Here is a 24,611-nt window from a genome sequence, read left to right on the forward strand (position 1 = left end):
TCACAATAGCCAATATAATAACAATGTCCTCACAGTAGCCAATATGATAACAATGTCCTCACAGTAGCCAATATAACAACAATGTCCTCACAATAGCCAATATAATAACAATGTCCTCACAGTAGCCAATATAATAACAATGTCCTCACAGTAGCCAATATAATAACAATGTCCTCACAGTAGCCAATATAATAACAATGTCCTCACAGTAGCCAATATAACAACAATGTCCTCACAATAGCCAATATAATAACAATGTCCTCACAGTAGCCAATATAATAACAATGTCCTCACAGTAGCCAATATGATAACCATGTCCTCACAGTAGCCAATATAATAACAATGTCCTCACAGTAGCCAATATAATAACAATGTCCTCACAGTAGCCAATATAATAACAATGTCCTCACAGTAGCCAACAACACCTTCTTCCTCTCAGGAGATGCAGGAAATGGTGCATAACGGACACATGCGATGACAGGTCCAGCGGTGCCGGGTCAGCACCAGTCACGTGACCCGACCGCAGCATCTCCTCCATCTCTTGGGCCACAGCTGGAAGCTCCCGGCTGCACACGTTCCCCTATAATCAGGGAGGAGCCGGAATACAGGGAGCCCGGGGCCCATGGCTGCAGTCCCAGTATTCCCCCCTCATCACTATTACATCTATTAAATTGTGTAAGGTGACAGATAACTAATAATATTTGGGCAGCACAGAGTATTTCAGCAGGGGGCATGCAGGGAGCGAGGGGTTAAGGCTCCTGTTATAATGATGGGGGCTCTGACCCTTCCTGCGGCGGCCGGTGATGATGGAGCTAATAAGCGGCAAACTTAATGATGAGCGGAACCAGGAGCCCTGGCAATGGGATCCCAGCCTGAGGAATGTCCATTAGGGCTCCGCCGTGTGACGTCTCATTAGTCAGGACCGTTATATATAGGGGGGAATCAGGGTGCGGGGACCAGTCAGACGCTGGAGGATCCCTGCTCCGGGCACAAGGTAAGTGCAGCCGGGACCCTCACACTTGTTACATTGTTCTGCCTATTGTAACTTTGTATCAGAACCATAGCACAGTCCGGACACTTTAGATGATATAATGTAGGGGGTCAGACACTATAGATGATATAATGTAGGGGGTCAGACACTATAGAGCAGTGATGGCGAACCTATGGCACGGGTGCCAGACGTGGCACTCTGAGCCCTTTCAGTGGGCACTCAGGCTGTTGCCCCATGGCAGAGTTTGGTAGACAGGGATCCTCCTGCAGTTTCAGGACTTTCCATGCTTAGCATTATTTTAATGTGAAGCATCCTGGCATACCTGAGACTGCAGGAAGAGAGAGGAGGTGTGGACAGGGTCAAGGGAAGCTACAGTGGCAATCCAAATTTCTTCTGACAGGTATTGGTGTCCTCAGGCCCATTTAAAGGTGTGGTCCAGCACGGAGCAGGAAGATTGTAATAAGTTACTGCATGAATTGCTTTGTTGGCACTTTGCAAAAAATATGCAGGTTTTGGGTTGCAGTTTGGGCACTCGACCTCTTAAAGGTTTGCCATCACTGCTATAGAGGATATAATGTAGGGGGTCAGACACTATAGAGGATATAATGTAGGGGGTCAGACACTATAGATGATATAATGTAGGGGGTCAGACACTATAGATGATATAATGTAGGGGGTCAGACACTATAGAGGATATAATGTAGGGGGTCAGACACTATAGATGATATAATGTAGGGGGTCAGACACTATAGATGATATAATGTAGGGGGTCAGACACTATAGATGATATAATGTAGGGGGTCAGACACTATAGAGGATATAATGTAGGGGGTCAGACACTATAGAGGATATAATGTAGGGGGTCAGACACTATAGAGGATATAATGTAGGGGGTCAGACACTATAGAGGATATAATGTAGGGGGTCAGACACTATATAGGATATAATGTAGGGGGTCAGACACTATAGAGGATATAATGTAGGGGGTCAGACACTATAGAGGATATAATGTAGGGGGTCAGACACTATAGATGATATAAAGTTGGGGGTGAAATACTATAGATGATATAATGTAGGAGTTCAGACAATAGGAGGAGATCACTACATACACATTATACACCACCACTAGGGGGAGATCACTACATACATATTATACACCACCACTAGGGGGAGATCACTACATACAGATTATACACCACCACTAGGGGGAGATCACTACATACACATTATACACCACCACTAGGGGGAGATCACTACATACAGATTATACACCACCACTAGGAGGAGATCACTACATACAGATTATACACCACCACTAGGAGGAGCTCACTACATACAGATTATACACCACCACTAGGAGGAGATCACTACATACACATTATACACCACCACTAGGGGGAGATCACTACATACAGATTATACACCACCACTAGGAGGAGATCACTACATACAGATTATACATCACCACTAGGGGGAGATCACTACATACAGATTATACATCACCACTAGGGGGAGCTCACTACATACAGATTATACACCACCACTAGGGGGAGATCACTACATACAGATTATACACCACCACTAGGGGGAGATCACTACATACACATTATACACCACCACTAGGAGGAGATCACTACATACACATTATACACCACCACTAGGAGGAGATCACTACATACACATTATACACCACCACTAGGAGGAGATCACTACATACACATTATACACCACCACTAGGGGGAGATCACTACATACACATTATACACCACCACTAGGGGGAGCTCACTACATACACATTATACACCACCACTAGGGGGAGATCACTACATACATATTATACACCACCACTAGGGGGAGATCACTACATACAGATTATACACCACCACTAGGGGGAGATCACTACATACAGATTATAAACCACCACTAGGGGGAGATCACTACATACAGATTATACACCACCACTAGGGGGAGCTCACTACATACACATTATACACCACCACTAGGGGGAGATCACTACATACAGATTATACACCACCACTAGGAGGAGATCACTACATACACATTATACACCACCACTAGGGGGAGATCACTACATACACATTATACACCACCACTAGGGGGAGATCACTACATACAGATTATACACCACCACTAGGGGGAGATCACTGCATACAGATTATATACCATCACTAGGAGGAGATCACTACATACAGATTATACACCACCACTAGAGGGAGCTCACTACATACACATTATACACCACCACTAGGGGGAGATCACTACATACAGAATATACACCACCACTAGGAGGAGAACACTACATACAGATTATACACCACCACTAGGAGGAGATCACTACATACACATTATACACCACCACTAGGGGGAGATCACTACATACACATTATACACCACCACTAGGAGGAGATCACTACATACAGATTATACACCACCACTAGGGGGAGATCACTACATACACATTATACACCACCACTAGGGGGAGATCACTACATACAGATTATACACCACCACTAGGGGGAGATCACTACATACACATTATACACCACCACTAGGGGGAGCTCACTACATACAGATTATACACCACCACTAGGAGGAGATCACTACATACAGATTATACACCACCACTAGGAGGTGATCACTACATACAGATCATACACCACCACTAGGAGGAGATCACTACATACAGATTATATACCACCACTAGAGGGAGATCACTACATACACATTATACATCACCACTAGGGGGAGATCACTACATACAGATTATACACCACCACTAGGGGGAGATCACTACATACACATTATACACCACCACTAGGAGGAGATCACTACATACACATTATACACCACTAGGAGGAGATCACTACATACACATTATACACCACCACTAGGAGGAGATCACTACATATACATTATACACCACCACTAGGGGGAGATCACTACATACACATTATACACCACCACTAGGGGGAGATCACTACATACAGATTATACACCACCACTAGGGGGAGATCACTACATACACATTATACACCACCACTAGGAGGAGATCACTACATACACATTATACACCACCACTAGGGGGAGATCACTACATACACATTATACACCACCACTAGGGGGAGATCACTACATACAGATTATACACCACCACTAGGGGGAGCTCACTACATACACATTATACACCACCACTAGGGGGAGATCACTACATACACATTATACACCACCACTAGGAGGAGATCACTACATACACATTATACACCACCACTAGGGGGAGATCACTATATACACATTATACACCACCACTAGGGGGAGCTCACTACATACACATTATACACCACCACTAGGAGGAGATCACTACATGCAGATTATACATCACCACTAGGAGGAGATCACTACATACAGATTATACACCACCACTAGGGGGAGCTCACTACATACACATTATACACCACCACTAGGAGATCACTACATACACATTATACACCACCACTAGGAGGAGATCACTACATACACATTATACACCACCACTAGGGGGAGATCACTGCATACAGATTATACACCACCACTAGGGGGAGATCACTACATACAGATTATACACCACCACTAGGGGGAGATCACTACATACAGATTATACACCACCACTAGGGGGAGCTCACTACATACATATTATACACCACCACTAGGGGAGATCACTACATACATATTATACACCACCACTAGGAGGAGATCACTACATACACATTATACACCACCACTAGGAGGAGATCACTACATACAGATTATACACCACCACTAGGAGGAGATCACTACATACAGATTATACACCACCACTAGGGGGAGATCACTACATACAGATTATACACCACCACTAGGAGGAGATCACTACATACACATTATACACCACCACTAGGGGGAGATCACTACATACAGATTATACACCACCACTAGGGGGAGATCACTACATACACATTATACACCACCACTAGGAGGAGATCACTACATACACATTATACACCACCACTAGGAGGAGATCACTACATACACATTATACACCACCACTAGGGGGAGATCACTACATACAGATTATACACCACCACTAGGGGGAGCTCACTACATACACATTATACACCACCACTAGGGGGAGATCACTACATACAGATTATACACCACCACTAGGGGGAGCTCACTACATACACATTATACACCACCACTAGGAGGAGATCACTACATACACATTATACACCACCACTAGGGGGAGATCACTATATACACATTATACACCACCACTAGGGGGAGCTCACTACATACACATTATACACCACCACTAGGAGGAGATCACTACATGCAGATTATACATCACCACTAGGAGGAGATCACTACATACAGATTATACACCACCACTAGGGGGAGCTCACTACATACACATTATACACCACCACTAGGAGGAGATCACTACATACACATTATACACCACCACTAGGAGGAGATCACTACATACACATTATACACCACCACTAGGAGGAGATCACTACATACACATTATACACCACCACTAGGGGGAGATCACTACATACAGATTATACACCACCACTAGGGGGAGATCACTACATACAGATTATACACCACCACTAGGGGGAGCTCACTACATACATATTATACACCACCACTAGGGGAGATCACTACATACATATTATACACCACCACAAGGAGGAGATCACTACATACACATTATACACCACCACTAGGAGGAGATCACTACATACAGATTATACACCACCACTAGGAGGAGCTCCCTACATACACATTATACACCACCACTAGGAGGAGATCACTACATACACATTATACACCACCACTAGGGGGAGATCACTACATACACATTATACACCACCACTAGGGGGAGATCACTACATACACCTTATACACCACCACTAGGGGGAGATCACTACATACAAATTATACACCACCACTAGGGGGAGATCACTACATACACATTATACACCACCACTAGGAGGAGCTCACTACATACACATTATACACCACCACTAGGGGGAGATCACTACATACACATTATACACCACCACTAGGAGGAGCTCACTACATACACATTATACACCACCACTAGGAGGAGATCACTACATACACATTATACACCACCACTAGGGGAGATCACTACATACACATTATACACCACCACTAGGGGGAGATCACTACATACACATTATACACCACCACTAGGGGGAGATCACTACATACAGATTATACACCACCACTAGGGGAAGATCACTACATACAGATTATACACCACCACTAGGAGGAGATCACTACATACACATTATACACCACCACTAGGAGGAGATCACTACATACACATTATACACCACCACTAGGGGGAGATCACTACATACACATTATACACCACCACTAGGAGGAGATCACTACATACAGATTATATACCACCACTAGGGGGAGATCACTACATACAGATTATACACCACCACTAGGAGGAGATCACTACATACACATTATACACCACCACTAGGAGGAGATCACTACATACACATTATACACCACCACTAGGGGGAGATCACTACATACACATTATACACCACCACTAGGAGGAGATCACTACATACAGATTATACACCACCACTAGGGGGAGATCACTACATACACATTATACACCACCACTAGGGGAAGATCACTACATACAGATTATACACCACCACTAGGAGGAGATCACTACATACAGATTATACACCACCACTAGGAGGAGATCACTACATACACATTATACACCACCACTAGGGGGAGATCACTACATACACATTATACACCACCACTAGGGGAAGATCACTACATACAGATTATACACCACCACTAGGGGGAGATCACTACATACACATTATACATCACCACTAGGAGGAGATCACTACATACAGATTATACACCACCACTAGGGGGAGATCACTACATACAGATTATACATCACCACTAGGGGGAGCTCACTACATACAGATTATACATCACCACTAGGGGGAGATCACTACATACACATTATACACCACCACTAGGGGGAGCTCTCTACATACAGATTATACACCACCAATAGGAGGAGCTCACTACATACAGATTATACACCACCAATAGGAGGAGCTCACTACATACAGATTATACACCACCAATAGGAGGAGCTCACTACATACAGATTATACACCACCACTAGGAGGAGCTCACTACATACAGATTATACACCACCAATAGGAGAAGATCACTACATACACATTATACACCACCACTAGGGGGAGATCACTACATACACATTATACACCACCACTAGGGGGAGATCACTACATACACATTATACACCACCACTAGGGGGAGGTCACTACATACAGATTATACAACACCACTAGGAGGAGATTACTACATACACATTATACACCACCACTAGGGGGAGCTCATTACATACAGAATATACACCACCACTAGGGGGAGCTCACTACATACACATTATACACCACCACTAGGAGGAGATCACTACATACACATTATACACCACCACTAGGGGGAGATCACTACATACAGATTATACACCACAACTAGGAGGAGATCACTACATACACATTATACACCACCACTAGGGGGAGATCACTACATACAGATTATACACCACAACTAGGGGGAGCTCACTACATACAGAATATACACCACCACTAGGGGGAGCTCACTACATACACATTATACACCACCACTAGGAGGAGATCACTACATACACATTATACACCACCACTAGGGGGAGATCACTACATACACATTATACATCACCACTAGGGGAAGATCACTACATACACATTATACACCACCACTAGGAGGAGATCACTACATACAGAATATACACCACCACTAGGAGGAGATCACTACATACACATTATACACCACCACTAGGAGGAGATCACTACATACACATTATACACCACCACTAGGGGGAGCTCACTACATACACATTATACACCACCACTAGGGGAAGATCACTACATACAGATTATACACCACCACTAGGGGGAGATCACTACATACAGATTATACACCACCACTAGGGGGAGATCACTACATACAGATTATACACCACCACTAGGGGGAGATCACTACATACACATTATACACCACCACTAGGAGGAGATCACTACATACAGATTATACACCACCACTAGGGGGAGATCACTACATACAGATTATACACCACCACTAGGAGGAGATCACTACATACAGAATATACACCACCACTAGGGGGAGATCACTACATACACATTATACACCACCACTAGGGGGAGATCACTACATACAGATTATACACCACCACTAGGGGGAGATCACTACATACACATTATACACCACCACTAGGAGGAGATCACTACATACAGATTATACACCACCACTAGGAGGAGATCACTACATACACATTATACACCACCACTAGGGGGAGATCACTACATACAGATTATACACCACCACTAGGAGGAGATCACTACATACAGATTATACACCATCACTAGGGGGGGCTCACTACATACAGATTATACACCACCACTAGGGGGAGATCACTACATACAGATTATACACCACCACTAGGGGGAGCTCACTACATACAGATTATACATCACCACTAGGGGGAGCTCACTACATACAGATTATACACCACCACTAGAGGGAGCTCACTACATACAGAATATACACCACCACTAGGAGGAGATCACTACATACACATTATACATCACCACTAGGGGGAGATCACTACATACAGATTATACACCACCACTAGGGGGAGATCACTACATACACATTATACACCACCACTAGGGGGAGATCACTACATACAGATTATACACCACCACTAGGGGGAGCTCACTACATACACATTATACACCACCACTAGGGGGAGGTCACTACATACAGATTATACACCACCACTAGGAGGAGATCACTACATACAGATTATACACCACCACTAGGGGGAGCTCACTACATACACATTATACACCACCACTAGGGGGAGGTCACTACATACAGATTATACACCACCACTAGGAGGAGATCACTACATACAGATTATACACCACCACTAGGGGGAGCTCACTACATACACATTATACACCACCACTAGGGGGAGATCACTACATACAGATTATACACCACCACTAGGGGGAGCTCACTACATACAGATTATACACCACCACTAGGAGGAGCTCACTGCATACAGATTATACACCACCACTAGGAGGAGATCACTACATACAGATTATACACCACCACTAGGAGGAGCTCACTGCATACAGATTATACACCACCACTAGGGGGAGATCACTACATACACATTATACACCACCACTAGGGGGAGCTCACTACATACACATTATACACCACCACTAGGGGGAGATCACTACATACAGATTATACACCACCACTAGGAGGAGATCACTACATACAGATTATACACCACCACTAGGAGGAGATCACTACATACAGATTATACACCACCACTAGGGGGAGATCACTACATACAGATTATACACCACCACTAGGAGGAGATCACTACATACAGATTATACACCACCACTAGGGGGAGATCACTACATACAGATTATACACCACCGCTAGGAGGAGATCACTACATACACATTATACACCACCACTAGGAGGAGATCACTACATACACATTATACACCACCACTAGGGGGAGATCACTACATACAGATTATACACCACCACTAGGGGGAGCTCACTACATACATATTATACACCACCACTAGGGGAGATCACTACATACATATTATACACCACCACTAGGAGGAGATCACTACATACACATTATACACCACCACTAGGAGGAGATCACTACATACAGATTATACACCACCACTAGGAGGAGATCACTACATACACATTATACACCACCACTAGGAGGAGATCACTACATACACATTATACACCACCACTAGGGGGAGATCACTACATACACATTATACACCACCACTAGGAGGAGATCACTACATACACATTATACACCACCACTAGGAGGAGATCACTACATACACATTATACACCACCACTAGGGGGAGATCACTACATACAGATTATACACCACCACTAGGGGGAGATCACTACATACAGATTATACACCACCACTAGGGGGAGCTCACTACATACATATTATACACCACCACTAGGGGAGATCACTACATACATATTATACACCACCACTAGGAGGAGATCACTACATACACATTATACACCACCACTAGGAGGAGATCACTACATACAGATTATACACCACCACTAGGAGGAGCTCCCTACATACACATTATACACCACCACTAGGGGGAGATCACTACATACATATTATACACCACCACTAGGGGGAGCTCACTACATACAGATTATACACCACCACTAGGAGGAGATCACTACATACACATTATACACCACCACTAGGAGGAGATCACTACATACACATTATACACCACCACTAGGGGGAGATCACTACATACACATTATACACCACCACTAGGAGGAGATCACTACATACACATTATACACCACCACTAGGGGGAGATCACTACATACACATTATACACCACCACTAGGGGGAGATCACTACATACACATTATACACCACCACTAGGGGGAGATCACTACATACACATTATACACCACCACTAGGGGGAGATCACTACATACACATTATACACCACCACTAGGAGGAGCTCACTACATACACATTATACACCACCACTAGGGGGAGATCACTACATACAGATTATACACCACCACTAGGAGGAGCTCACTACATACACATTATACACCACCACTAGGAGGAGATCACTACATACACATTATACACCACCACTAGGGGAGATCACTACATACACATTATACACCACCACTAGGGGGAGATCACTACATACACATTATACACCACCACTAGGGGGAGATCACTACATACAGATTATACACCACCACTAGGGGAAGATCACTACATACAGATTATACACCACCACTAGGAGGAGATCACTACATACACATTATACACCACCACTAGGAGGAGATCACTACATACACATTATACACCACCACTAGGGGGAGATCACTACATACACATTATACACCACCACTAGGAGGAGATCACTACATACAGATTATACACCACCACTAGGAGGAGATCACTACATACACATTATACACCACCACTAGGAGGAGATCACTACATACACATTATACACCACCACTAGGGGGAGATCACTACATACACATTATACACCACCACTAGGGGGAGATCACTACATACACATTATACACCACCACTAGGAGGAGATCACTACATACACATTATACACCACCACTAGGGGGGGATCACTACATACACATTATACACCACCACTAGGAGGAGAGCACTACATACACATTATACACCACCACTAGGAGGAGATCACTACATACAGATTATACACCACCACTAGGGGGGGATCACTACATACACATTATACACCACCACTAGGAGGAGATCACTACATACACATTATACACCACCACTAGGAGGAGATCACTACATACACATTATACACCACCACTAGGAGGAGATCACTACATACACATTATACACCACCACTAGGGGGAGATCACTACATACAGATTATACACCACCACTAGGGGGAGATCACTACATACAGATTATACACCACCACTAGGGGGAGCTCTCTACATACAGATCATACACCACCACTAGGGGGAGCTCACTACATACACAATATACACCACCACTAGGGGGAGATCACTACATACAGATTATACACCACCACTAGGGGGAGATCACTACATACACATTATACACCACCACTAGGGGGGGATCACTACATACACATTATACACCACCACCAGGGGGAGCTCACTACATACACATTATACACCACCACTAGGGGGAGATCACTACATACAGATTATACACCACCACTAGGGGGAGATCACTACATACACATTATACACCACCACTAGGGGGAGATCACTACATACACATTATACACCACCACTAGGGGGAGATCACTACATACAGATTATACACCACCACTAGGGGGAGCTCACTACATACAGATTATACACCACCACTAGGGGGAGATCACTACATACAGATTATACACCACCACTAGGGGGAGATCACTACATACACATTATACACCACCACTAGGAGGAGCTCATTACATACAGATTATACACCACCACTAGGGGGAGATCACTACATACAGATTATACACCACCACTAGGGGGAGATCACTACATACACATTATACACCACCACTAGGAGGAGCTCATTACATACACATTATACACCACCACTAGGGGGAGATCACTACATACAGATTATACACCACCACTAGGGGGAGATCACTACATACAGATTATACACCACCACTAGGAGGAGATCACTACATACACATTATACACCACCACTAGGGGGAGATCACTACATACAGATTATACACCACCACTAGGGGGGGATCACTACATACACATTATACACCACCACTAGGGGGAGATCACTACATACAGATTATACACCACCACTAGGGGGAGATCACTACATACACATTATACACCACCACTAGGGGGAGATCACTACATACAGATCATACACCACCACTAGGGGGAGATCACTACATACACATTATACACCACCACTAGGGGGAGCTCACTACATACACATTATACACCACCACTAGGGGGAGATCACTACATACAGATTATACACCACCACTAGGAGGAGATCACTACATACACATTATACACCACCACTAGGGGGAGATCACTACATACAGATCATACACCACCACTAGGGGGAGATCACTACATACATATTATACACCACCACTAGGGGGAGATCACTACATACACATTATACACCACCACTAGGGGGAGATCACTACATAGAGATCATACACCACCACTAGGGGGAGATCACTACATACATATTATACACCACCACTAGGGGGAGATCACTACATACAGATTATACACCACCACTAGGGGGAGATCACTACATACATATTATACACCACCACTAGGGGGAGATCACTACATACAGATTATACACCACCACTAGGGGGGATCACTACATACACATTATACACCACCACCAGGGGGAGCTCACTACATACACATTATACACCACCACTAGGGGGAGATCACTACATACAGATCATACACCAGCACTAGGGGGAGATCACTACATACAGATTATACACCACCACTAGGGGGAGATCACTACATACACATTATACACCACCACTAGGGGGAGATCAATACATACAGATCATACACCACCACTAGGGGGAGATCACTACATACAGATTATACACCACCACTAGGGGGAGCTCACTACATACATATTATACACCAACCCTAGGAGGAGATCACTACATACACATTATACACCACCACTAGGGGGAGATCACTACATACAGATTATACACCACCACTAGGGGGAGATCACTACATACACATTATACACCACCACTAGGGGGAGCTCACTACATACAGATTATACATCACCACTAGGAGGAGATCACTACATACAGATTATACACCACCACTAGGGGGAGCTCACTACATACAGATTATACACCACCACTAGGAGGAGATCACTACATACAGATTATACATCACCACTAGGAGGAGATCACTACATACAGATTATACACCACCACTAGGAGGAGATCACTACATACAGATTATACATCACCACTAGGAGGAGATCACTACATACACATTATACATCACCACTAGGGGGAGATCACTACATACACATTATACACCACCACTAGGGGGAGATCACTACATACAGATCATACACCACCACTAGGGGGAGATCACTACATACACATTATACACCACCACTAGGGGGAGATCACTACATACAGATTATACACCACCACTAGGGGGAGATCACTACATACATATTATACACCACCACTAGGGGGAGATCACTACATACAGATTATACACCACCACTAGGGGGGGATCACTACATACACATTATACACCACCACCAGGGGGAGCTCACTACATACACATTATACACCACCACTAGGGGGAGATCACTACATACACATTATACACCACCACTAGGGGGAGATCACTACATACACATTATACACCACCACTAGGAGGAGATCACTACATACAGATTATACACCACCACTAGGGGGAGATCACTACATACAGATTATACATCACCACTAGGGGGAGCTCACTACATACACATTATACACCACCACTAGGAGGAGATCACTACATACAGATTATACACCACCACTAGGGGGAGATCACTACATACACATTATACACCACCACTAGGAGGAGATCACTACATACAGATTATACACCACCACTAGGGGGAGATCACTACATACACATTATACACCACCACTAGAAGGAGCTCACTACATACACATTATACACCACCACTAGGGGGAGATCACTACATACAGATTATACACCACCACTAGGAGGAGATCACTACATACACATTATACACCACTAGGAGGAGATCACTACATACACATTATACACCACCACTAGGGGGAGCTCACTACATACACATTATACACCACCACTAGGGGGAGATCACTACATACAGATTATACACCACCACTAGGAGGAGATCACTGCATACAGATTATACACCACCACTAGGAGGAGCTCACTACATACAGATTATACACCACCACTAGGGGGAGATCACTACATACACATTATACACCATCACTAGGGGGAGATCACTACATACACATTATACACCACCACTAGGAGGAGATCACTACATACAGATTATACACCACCACTAGGGGGAGATCACTACATACAGATTATACACCACCACTAGGGGGAGATCACTACATACACATTATACACCACCACTAGGGGGAGATCACTACATACAGATTATACACCACCACTAGGGGGAGGTCACTACATACACATTATACACCACCACTAGGGGGAGATCACTACATACAGATTATACACCACCACTAGGGGGAGCTCACTACATACAGATTATACACCACCACTAGGAGGAGATCACTACATATACATTATACACCACCACTAGGAGGAGAACACTACATACAGATTATACACCACCACTAGGGGGAGATTACTACATACACATTATACACCACCACTAGGGGGAGATCACTACATACAGATTATACACCACCACTAGGGGGAGATCACTACATACAGATTATACCCCACCACTAGGGTGAGATCACTACATACTCCTCAGCCCTTTTAGATTAGATGGGGCTCATTGTATTGAATATTATAGTTTAGTATAACATATGAGTGGATTACAATGATTCTCTCCAGGGGGCGGGTGATTGGGTTCTGTAGCCCCTCCCCCTCCACCACTAATTAATATGATAATGTAAATGTAATATTGCGGCTCTGTCTCTTCTGGGGATTATAGTTTCTCTGTTCTTCTATCTGAAATCAATATCCTAATGAAGTGAACCCTGCGCCTCTGATCTATCAGAGGTTTATTACAGCTCCGAACTTTATACTAACGAGATAGAAGAGGAAGAAGAGAGAAGCTTAAAGGGTAACTCCAACCTCTGACCTTTCAATATCCCTTATATGACCTGGACACATCCCGGCTGACAATTCACCCTTAAACTTGATGGTGGTTGTCACAGACCCGCCCCTTCCTATCCTCCCTTGAAGCTTAATGGATGTCACAGGCCCGCCCCTTCCTGTCCTCCCTTGAAGCTTGATGGTAGTCAAAGGCCTGCCCCTTCCTGTCCTCCCTTGAAGCTTGGTGGTTGTCACAGGACCGCCCCTTCCTGTCCTCCCTTGAAGCTTGATGGTAGTCAAAGGCCCGCCCCTTCCTGTCCTCCCTTGAAGCTTGGTGGTTGTCACAGGCCCGCCCCTTCCTGTCCTCCCTTGAAGCTTGGTGGTTGTCACAGGCCCGCCCCTTCCTGTCCTCCCTTGAAGCTTGGTGGTTGTCATATTCCCGTCCCCTTTTTGTCCACCCCCCTAAGCTTGATGGTTGTCACAGCCCCGCCCCTTCCTGAATCCTCCCCAGACTGATCCCTGATCCCTTTAAGGCAGTGCACAAGTCACTCCGACCCCTGGAGAAATTGGACCTCCTCCTAATAGCAGATAAGAATGAGAGATCCTTGAAAAGAAATAGAAACGTGACCTCACAGCGCGGCCGCGGTATAAGATCCAAGAGTCGAGGCTGCGGGTTCTCAGAAAGGTGGAGCCCAACAAATCCTCACCAGCTTAAAGGGATTGTCCAGAAGTTAAAAAACATGGCTGCTTTCTACCCAGAACAGCTCCTCTGCTGAGCGCTGGTGGTGTGAGGTATTGCAGCTAAGCCCCATTCATCTGTAACGAGCTGAGCTGCAATACCAGCACTGACCATGGTCAGGGGGGGGGGGCGCTGTTGGTTATGGGGCAGGGGAGCACCAGCCAAGAGGTGAGTTGAGCCTCGTGCCTCAGGCAGCAGCACCATCTGCAATAACCTGATGTATTACTCCTGGATGGGCAGAGGGGGCGCCGTTCTACAGCTCCCCCCGTGTACCGGACCCCCGACTGTGCAGCCACGGGCTCTTCATAAGGGGGACAGACGCTGTTGGCACTGTGTAGAAGACACTTCTCCCGATTCATGGGGTGTAATGAGAGGGGCAGAGGGTGGAATAACTGATTCAGTGACAGCAAGCAGAGATCCTGATAAGGGGCGTATAGAACGTTATCACCCGGATCGATGATGCCCCTGTAATAGCTCCTCCTCCCTGTCCATTATATGTAGCGCTTTGTGCTGACACAATGTATCGCTATCCGCAGTCCCAGATATGAGGCCGCGTCCTGCGGGGATGAGCGCGGCGAATAATCATCCGATCCCGAATCATCACCGTCCTCGTAGGGCGACGCGTTAGGAGGCGACCCCAGGTCATCAGTCCACAGCAGCCACTTCTCCTGGATTGATCCTATTCTCCAGTCACATCCAAACCTGCATTCAAAATCCTGCGAGCTTCTGGTGAAAGACGACCTCTGACCTCTAGGATCCTTCCAGGTGTCGCTCCACAGATTCTGATTCGGTTCTTCTGTAGCCCCAAATGTATCGTAAGCCAAATCGGTCAAGGGGGCGTGGTCAGGCTGTCCTCTCCAGGCCGGGACCAATCAGCTGACTTTATGGAGCCTAAGTAGCAGTTTAGGTGCTGGAGCTGCTGATAGCGAGGAATAGAGAAGGTCGGGGGGTGCGAGGACCCCTTTAAGGTGCTGCTCAGATGTTGTGTCTGGCAGCTCTGGATGTGACTAGAGTACAATCCCGATGAGACGGCTCTGGCCTGAAGCAGATCATTCTGGGAGAAGATTTTCAGGAGTGAGATGTTCTTTCGTATGAAGTCGGAGGCCTCGGGGGCTTGCGGTGTGTGTAGAGAACATTACAATTCCCATCATGCATCAGTGACGGCTCTTTGAGGTGTCGCCCTGAAGCTGCGGAGGATTGAGGGGCCCTGAGGGCCACTGTAACTGCTCACAGCTGAAGCTCCGCTCCTCTCACATCTTCATGTTTTTGAGTCTATTACAAATTCCTATTAAAGCCGCAGGACCCCGATACAGAGGGCTGCAGGGACCCCGATACAGAGGGCTGCAGGACCCCGATACAGAGGGCTGCGGGGACCCCGATACAGAGGGCTGCAAGGACCCCGATACAGAGGGCTGCAGGACCCCGATACAGAGGGCTGCAGGGACCCCGATACAGAGGGCTGCAGGGACCCCGATACAGAGGGCTGCAGGACCCCGATACAGAGGGCTGCAGGGACCCCGATACAGAGGGCTGCAGGACCCCGATACAGAGGGCTGCAGGGACCCCGATACAGAGGGCTGCAGGACCCCGATACAGAGGGCTGCGGGGACCCCGATACAGAGGGCTGCAAGGACCCCGATACAGAGGGCTGCAGGACCCCGATACAGAGGGCTGCAGGGACCCCGATACAGAGGGCTGCAGGGACCCCGATACCGAGGGCTGCAGGGACCCCGATACCGAGGGCTGCAGGGACCCCGATACTGAGGGCTGCAAGGACCCCGATACAGAGGGCTGCAGGGACCCCGATACAGAGGGCTGCAGGACCCCGATACTGAGGGCTGCAGGGACCCCGATACAGAGGGCTGCAGGGACCCCGATACAGAGGGCTGCAGGACCCCGATACTGAGGGCTGCAGGGACCCCGATACTGAGGGCTGCAGGGACCCCGATACCAAGGGCTGCAGGGGCCCCGATACCGAGGGCTGCAAGGACCCCGATACTGAGGGCTGCAGGGGCCCAAATCCTGGGATGTAGCATGGGGGGGGGGTTGGGGGGTGGCCCTATCAGACAGTAATAGATCCTGAACCCATCACCAGACGAGACATTTAGAGCAAATCCCAATAACACCCAAAATCTCACAGCGACCGCAGACGTCACCTCCAGAGCTGCAAGCGCAATTCTGCTCCGGCCAACTAGTGACTGCAACTCCGGATGGGACGGAGAACAAACCCTTGTGTGATACTGACTGCTGCACCGTGTATCTAATCCCATCCTGTGTGATACTGACTGCTGCACCGTGTATCTAATCCCATCCTGTGTGATACTGACTGCTGCACCGTGTATCTAATCCCATCCTGTGTGATACTGACTGCTGCACCGTGTATCTAATCCCATCCTGTGTGATACTGACTGCTGCACCGTGTATCTAATCCCATCCTGTGTGATACTGTCTGCTGCACCGTGTATCTAATCCTATCCTGTGTGATACTGTCTGCTGAGCTGTGTATCTAATCCTATACTGTGTGATACTGTCTGCTGAGCTGTGTATCTAATCCTATCCTGTGTGATACTGTCTGCTGAGCTGTGTATCTAATCCTATCCTGTGTGATACTGCCTGCTGAGCAGTGTATCTAATCCTATCCAGTGTGATACAGTCTGCTGAGCTGTGTATCTAATCCTATACTGTGTGATACTGTCTGCTGAGCTGTGTATCTAATCCCATCCTGTGTGATACTGTCTGCTGAGCTGTGTATCTAATCCTATCCAGTGTGATACAGTCTGCTGAGCTGTGTATCTAATCCCATCCTGTGTGATACTGTCTGCTGAGCTGTGTATCTAATCCTATCCTGTGTGATACTGTCTGCTGAGCTGTGTATCTAATCCTATCCTGTGTGATACTGCCTGCTGAGCTGTGTATCTAATCCTATCCTGTGTGATACTGTCTGCTGAGCTGTGTATCTAATCCAGTCACCTGTGATACTGTCTGCTGAGCTGTGTATCTAATCCTATCCCGTGTGATAATATCTGCTGAGCAGTGTATCTAATCCTATCCTGTGGGATACTGTCTGCTGAGCTGTGTATCTAATCCTATCCTGTGTGATACTGCCTGCTGAGCTGTGTATCTAATCCTATCCTGTGTGATACTGTCTGCTGAGCTGTGTATCTAATCCTATCCTGTGTGATACTGCCTGCTGAGCTGTGTATCTAATCCTATCCTGTGTGATACAGTCTGCTGAGCTGTGTATCTAATCCTATCCTGTGTGATACTGACTGCTGAGCTGTGTATCTAATCCTATCCTGTGTGATACTGACTGCTGAGCTGTGTATCTAATCCTCTCCTGTGTTATACTGTCTGCTGAGCTGTGTATCTAATCCTATCCTGTGTGATACAGTCTGCTGAGCTGTGTATCTAATCCTATCCTGTGTGATACTGACTGCTGAGCTGTGTATCTAATCCTCTCCTGTGTGATACAGCCTGCTGAGCTGTGTATCTAATCCTCTCCTGTGTGATACTGTCTGCTGAGCTGTGTATCTAATCCTCTCCTGTGTGATACAGCCTGCTGAGCTGTGTATCTAATCCTCTCCTGTGTGATACAGTCTGCTGAGCTGTGTATCTAATCCTCTCCTGTGTGATACTGTCTGCTGAGCTGTGTATCTAATCCTACCCTGTGTGATACTGTCTGATGAGCTGTGTATCTAATCCTACCCTGTGTGATACAGTCTGCTGAGCTGTGTATCTAATCCTCTCCTGTGTGATACAGTCTGCTGAGCTGCGTATCTAATCCCATCCTGTGTGATACTGTATGCTGAGCTGTGTATCTAATCCTATGTGTGATACTGTCTCCTGAGCTGTGTATCTAATCCTATCCTGTGTGATACTGTCTGCTGAGCTGTGTATCTAATCCTACCCTGTGTGATACTGCCTGCTGAGCTGTGTATCTAATCCTATCCTGTGTGATACAGTCTGCTGAGCTGTGTATCTATTCCTGTCCTGTGTGATACTGTCTGCTGAGCTGTGTATCTAATCCTACCCTGTGTGATACTGCCTGCTGAGCTGTGTATCTAATCCTATCCTGTGTGATACAGTCTGCTGAGCTGTGTATCTATTCCTGTCCTGTGTGATACTGTATGCTGAGCTGTGTATCTAATCCTATCCTGTGTGATACTGACTGCTGAGCTGTGTATCTAATCCTATCCTGTGTGATACTGACTGCTGAGCTGTGTATCTAATCCTATCCTGTGTGATACTGACTGCTGAGCTGTGTATCTAATCCTATCCTGTGTGATACAGACTGCTGAGCTGTGTATCTAATCCTATCCTGTGTGATACTGACTGCTGAGCTGTGTATCTAATCCTATCCTGTGTGATACTGTCTACTGAGCTGTGTATCTAATCCCATCCTGTGTGATACTATCTGCTGAGCTGTGTATCTAATCCTATCCTGTGTGATACTGACTGCTGAGCCGTGTATCTAATCCTATCCTGTGTGATACAGTCTGCTGAGCTGTGTATCTAATCCTATCCTGTGTGATACTGTCTGCTGAGCTGTGTATCTAATCCTATCCTGTGTGATACTGACTGCTGAGCTGTGTATCTAATCCTCTCCTGTGTGATACTGCCTGCTGAGCTGTGTATCTAATCCTATCCTGTGTGATACTGTCTGCTGAGCAGTGTATCTAATCCTATCCTGTGTGATACAGTCTGCTGAGCAGTGTATCTAATCCTGTCCTGTGTGATACTGTCTGCTGAGCTGTGTATCTAATCCTCTCCTGTGTGATAGTCTGCTGAGCTGTGTATCTAATCCTGTCCTGTGTGATACAGTCTGCTGAGCTGTGTATCTAATCCTGTCCTGTGTGATACAGTCTGCTGAGCTGTGTATCTAATCCTGTCCTGTGTGATACTGTCTGCTGAGCTGTGTATCTAATCCTCTCCTGTGTGATACAGCCTGCTGAGCTGTGTATCTAATCCTCTCCTGTGTGATACTGTCTGCTGAGCTGTGTATCTAATCCTACCCTGTGTGATACAGTCTGCTGAGCAGTGTATCTAATCCTATCCTGTGTGATACTGGCTGCTGAGCTGTGTATCTAATCCTACCCTGTGTGATACAGTCTGCTGAGCTGTGTATCTAATCCTCTCCTGTGTGATACAGTCTGCTGAGCTGTGTATCTAATCCTACCCTGTGTGATACAGTCTGCTGAGCTGTGTATCTAATCCTCTCCTGTGTGATACAGTCTGCTGAGCTGTGTAACTAATCCTCTCCTGTGTGATACAGTCTGCTGAGCTGTGTATCTAATCCTTTCCTGTGTGATACAGTCTGCTGAGCTGTGTATCTAATCCTATCCAGTGTGATACAGTCTGCTGAGCTGTGTATCTAATCCTATACTGTGTGATACTGTCTGCTGAGCTGTGTATCTAATCCCATCCTGTGTGATACTGTCTGCTGAGCTGTGTATCTAATCCTATCCTGTGTGATACAGCCTGCTGAGCTGTGTAGCTAATCCTCTCCTGTGTGATACAGTCTGCTGAGCTGTGTATCTAATCCTCTCCTGTGTGATACTGTCTGCTGAGCTGTGTATCTAATCCTACCCTGTGTGATACTGTCTGCTGAGCTGTGTATCTAATCCTACCCTGTGTGATACTGCCTGCTGAGCTGTGTATCTAATCCTACCCTGTGTGATACTGCCTGCTGAGCTGTGTATCTAATCCCATCCTGTGTGATACTGTCTGCTGAGCTGTGTATCTAATCCTACCCTGTGTGATACTGTCTGCTGAGCTGTGTATCTAATCCTACCCTGTGTGATACTGTCTGCTGCACTGTGTATCTAATCCTCTCCTGTGTGATACAGTCTGCTGAGCTGTGTATCTAATCCTCTCCTGTGTGATACAGTCTGCTGAGCTGTGTATCTAATCCTTTCCTGTGTGATACAGTCTGCTGAGCTGTGTATCTAATCCTCTCCTGTGTGATACTGTCTGCTGAGCTGTGTATCTAATTCTATCCTGTGTGATACTGTCTGCTGAGCCATGTATCTAATCCGCTCAGGTGTGATACGTCTGTGTCTTGTCTCGTAGATGCAGGCCGCGCTCAGTGTGTCCCTCCTGCTCTTCCTAGTCTTGGGCTCCGGTTCTGGTCTGCAGGAGCCCCTGGAGGATCGGGCCCCCTGGGATAGGCTCCGCCTCTGGCAGCTCCTCCCGGATGAGGACGTCCCCGGGCCCCTCCTACAACTCGTGGGCCCCAGAGATAAGAAATCCACGGACCCGGCGTCCCTCTTCAGCGTGGCCAAGGAGCTGCAGGGCTTCGGGAAGGAGAGGGCCGGATTCCGCTTCCGCTTCGGGAGGAGGGAGGAAGGGAACGAGGTGGAAAAATCGGATCCTGACCTGGAAACGCGCAGCGCCACCGCCCTGGGGTCCCTGGCCGAGGAACTGAACGGATACAACCGCAAGAAAGGCGGCTTCAGCTTCCGATTTGGACGGCGATAGAAGGAGCCGCGGCTCCCGGAGGAGACCTGACGAGCTCATCCCTCCGAGACGCCAGGATCCGCAAACATCTGCGCCGTCATGCAACCTCAACATCTCCGCAAACACCGGAACAATCCAACGGCAAACAATGGAAAACTCCTGCTGTAACAATCACGAGAGGGCGAACACCGCGCTCCCCGGACGCTCCACTACACGGACTGAAACCTTAAAGGGGAAGTTTGTAATTTGAGGACACGGCGGATATTAAAGGGAAACTCCAGCCAACAACGCATAAAATCCGCTCAGGCTCCACCCACTAATGTCACCACCACATAACGAATACCGGGTGTCATGTGATCTGGGAGTGATGCATCATGGGAGGATTTTATGGCCGGGAACCGGAGAATCCCTTTTACTCCAACGTTTCATCCGATCTCGGATTTTATATGAGAATTTCTTTTGTATCTTCTACCAATAAAATCTTGTATCACGTGACAGCAGCAGCGACTCGCCTGAGCGTTATGTGGGGGCGAGCGGGCAGGACCTTCATACACACCGGAGGGGGCAGCGGGCAGGACCTTCATACACACCGGAGGGTGCAGCGGGCAGGACCTTCATACACACACTGGAGGGTGCAGCGGGCAGGACCTTCATACACACCGGAGGGTGCAGCGGGCAGGACCTTCATACACACCAGAGGGTGCAGCGGGCAGGACCTTCATACACACCAGAGGGGGCAGCGGGCAGGACCTTCATACACACCAGAGGGGGCAGCGGGCAGGACCTTCATACACACCAGAGGGGGCAGCGGGCAGGACCTTCATACACACCGGAGGGTGCAGCGGGCAGGACCTTCATACACACCGGAGGGTGCAGCGGGCAGGACCTTCATACACACCGGAGGGTGCAGCGGGCAGGACCTTCATACACACCGGAGGGTGCAGCGGGCAGGACCTTCATACACACCAGAGGGTGCAGCGGGCAGGACCTTCATACACACCGGAGGGTACAGCGGGCAGGACCTTCATACACACCGGAAGGTACAGCGGGCAGGACCTTCATACACACCGGAAGGTACAGCGGGCAGGACCTTCATACACACCGGAGGGTGCAGCGGGCAGGACCTTCATACACACCGGAGGGTGCAGCGGGCAGGACCTTCATACACACCGGAGGGTGCAGCGGGCAGGACCTTCATACACACCAGAGGGTGCAGCGGGCAGGACCTTCATACACACCGGAGGGTGCAGCGTGCAGGACCTTCATACACACCGGAGGGTACAGCGGGCAGGACCTTCATACACACCGGAGGGTGCAGCGGGCAGGACCTTCATACACACCGGAAGGTACAGCGGGCAGGACCTTCATACACACCGGAAGGTACAGCGGGCAGGACCTTCATACACACCGGAAGGTACAGCGGGCAGGACCTTCATACACACCGTGCTGCACCCATATATACAGGATAGGAGTAGTAGTACTGTGCTGTACCCATATATACAGGATAGGAGTAATAGTACTGTGCTGTGCCCATATATACAGGATAGGAGCAGTAGTACTGTGCTGTGCCCATATATACAGGATAGGAGTAGTAGTACTGTGCTGTGTCCATATATACAGGATAGGAGTAGTAGTACTGTGCTGTGCCCATATATACAGGATAGAAGTAGTAGTACTGTGCCCATATATACAGCGGGCAGGACCTTCATACACACCAGAGGGTGCAGCGGGCAGGACCTTCATACACACCAGAGGGTGCAGCGGGCAGGACCTTCA

General features: G+C 47.1%; 1 protein-coding gene across 1 annotated transcript; it reads left to right on the plus strand.

The window, feature by feature from the left end:
* Nucleotides 1-971: 971 nt before the first annotated feature.
* On the plus strand, nucleotides 972-23,335 carry QRFP (pyroglutamylated RFamide peptide). Its single transcript, XM_072124231.1, has 2 exons — nucleotides 972-994; nucleotides 22,449-23,335. The coding sequence occupies exon 2, from the start codon at nucleotides 22,449-22,451 to the stop codon at nucleotides 22,854-22,856; it is 408 nt and encodes a 135-aa protein (XP_071980332.1). The 5' UTR covers nucleotides 972-994; the 3' UTR covers nucleotides 22,857-23,335.
* Nucleotides 23,336-24,611: the final 1,276 nt, after the last annotated feature.

The sequence above is a fragment of the Engystomops pustulosus genome, chromosome 9 (assembly GCF_040894005.1).
Source record: "Engystomops pustulosus chromosome 9, aEngPut4.maternal, whole genome shotgun sequence".
In the NCBI taxonomy this organism is placed as follows: Eukaryota; Metazoa; Chordata; class Amphibia; order Anura; family Leptodactylidae; genus Engystomops; species Engystomops pustulosus.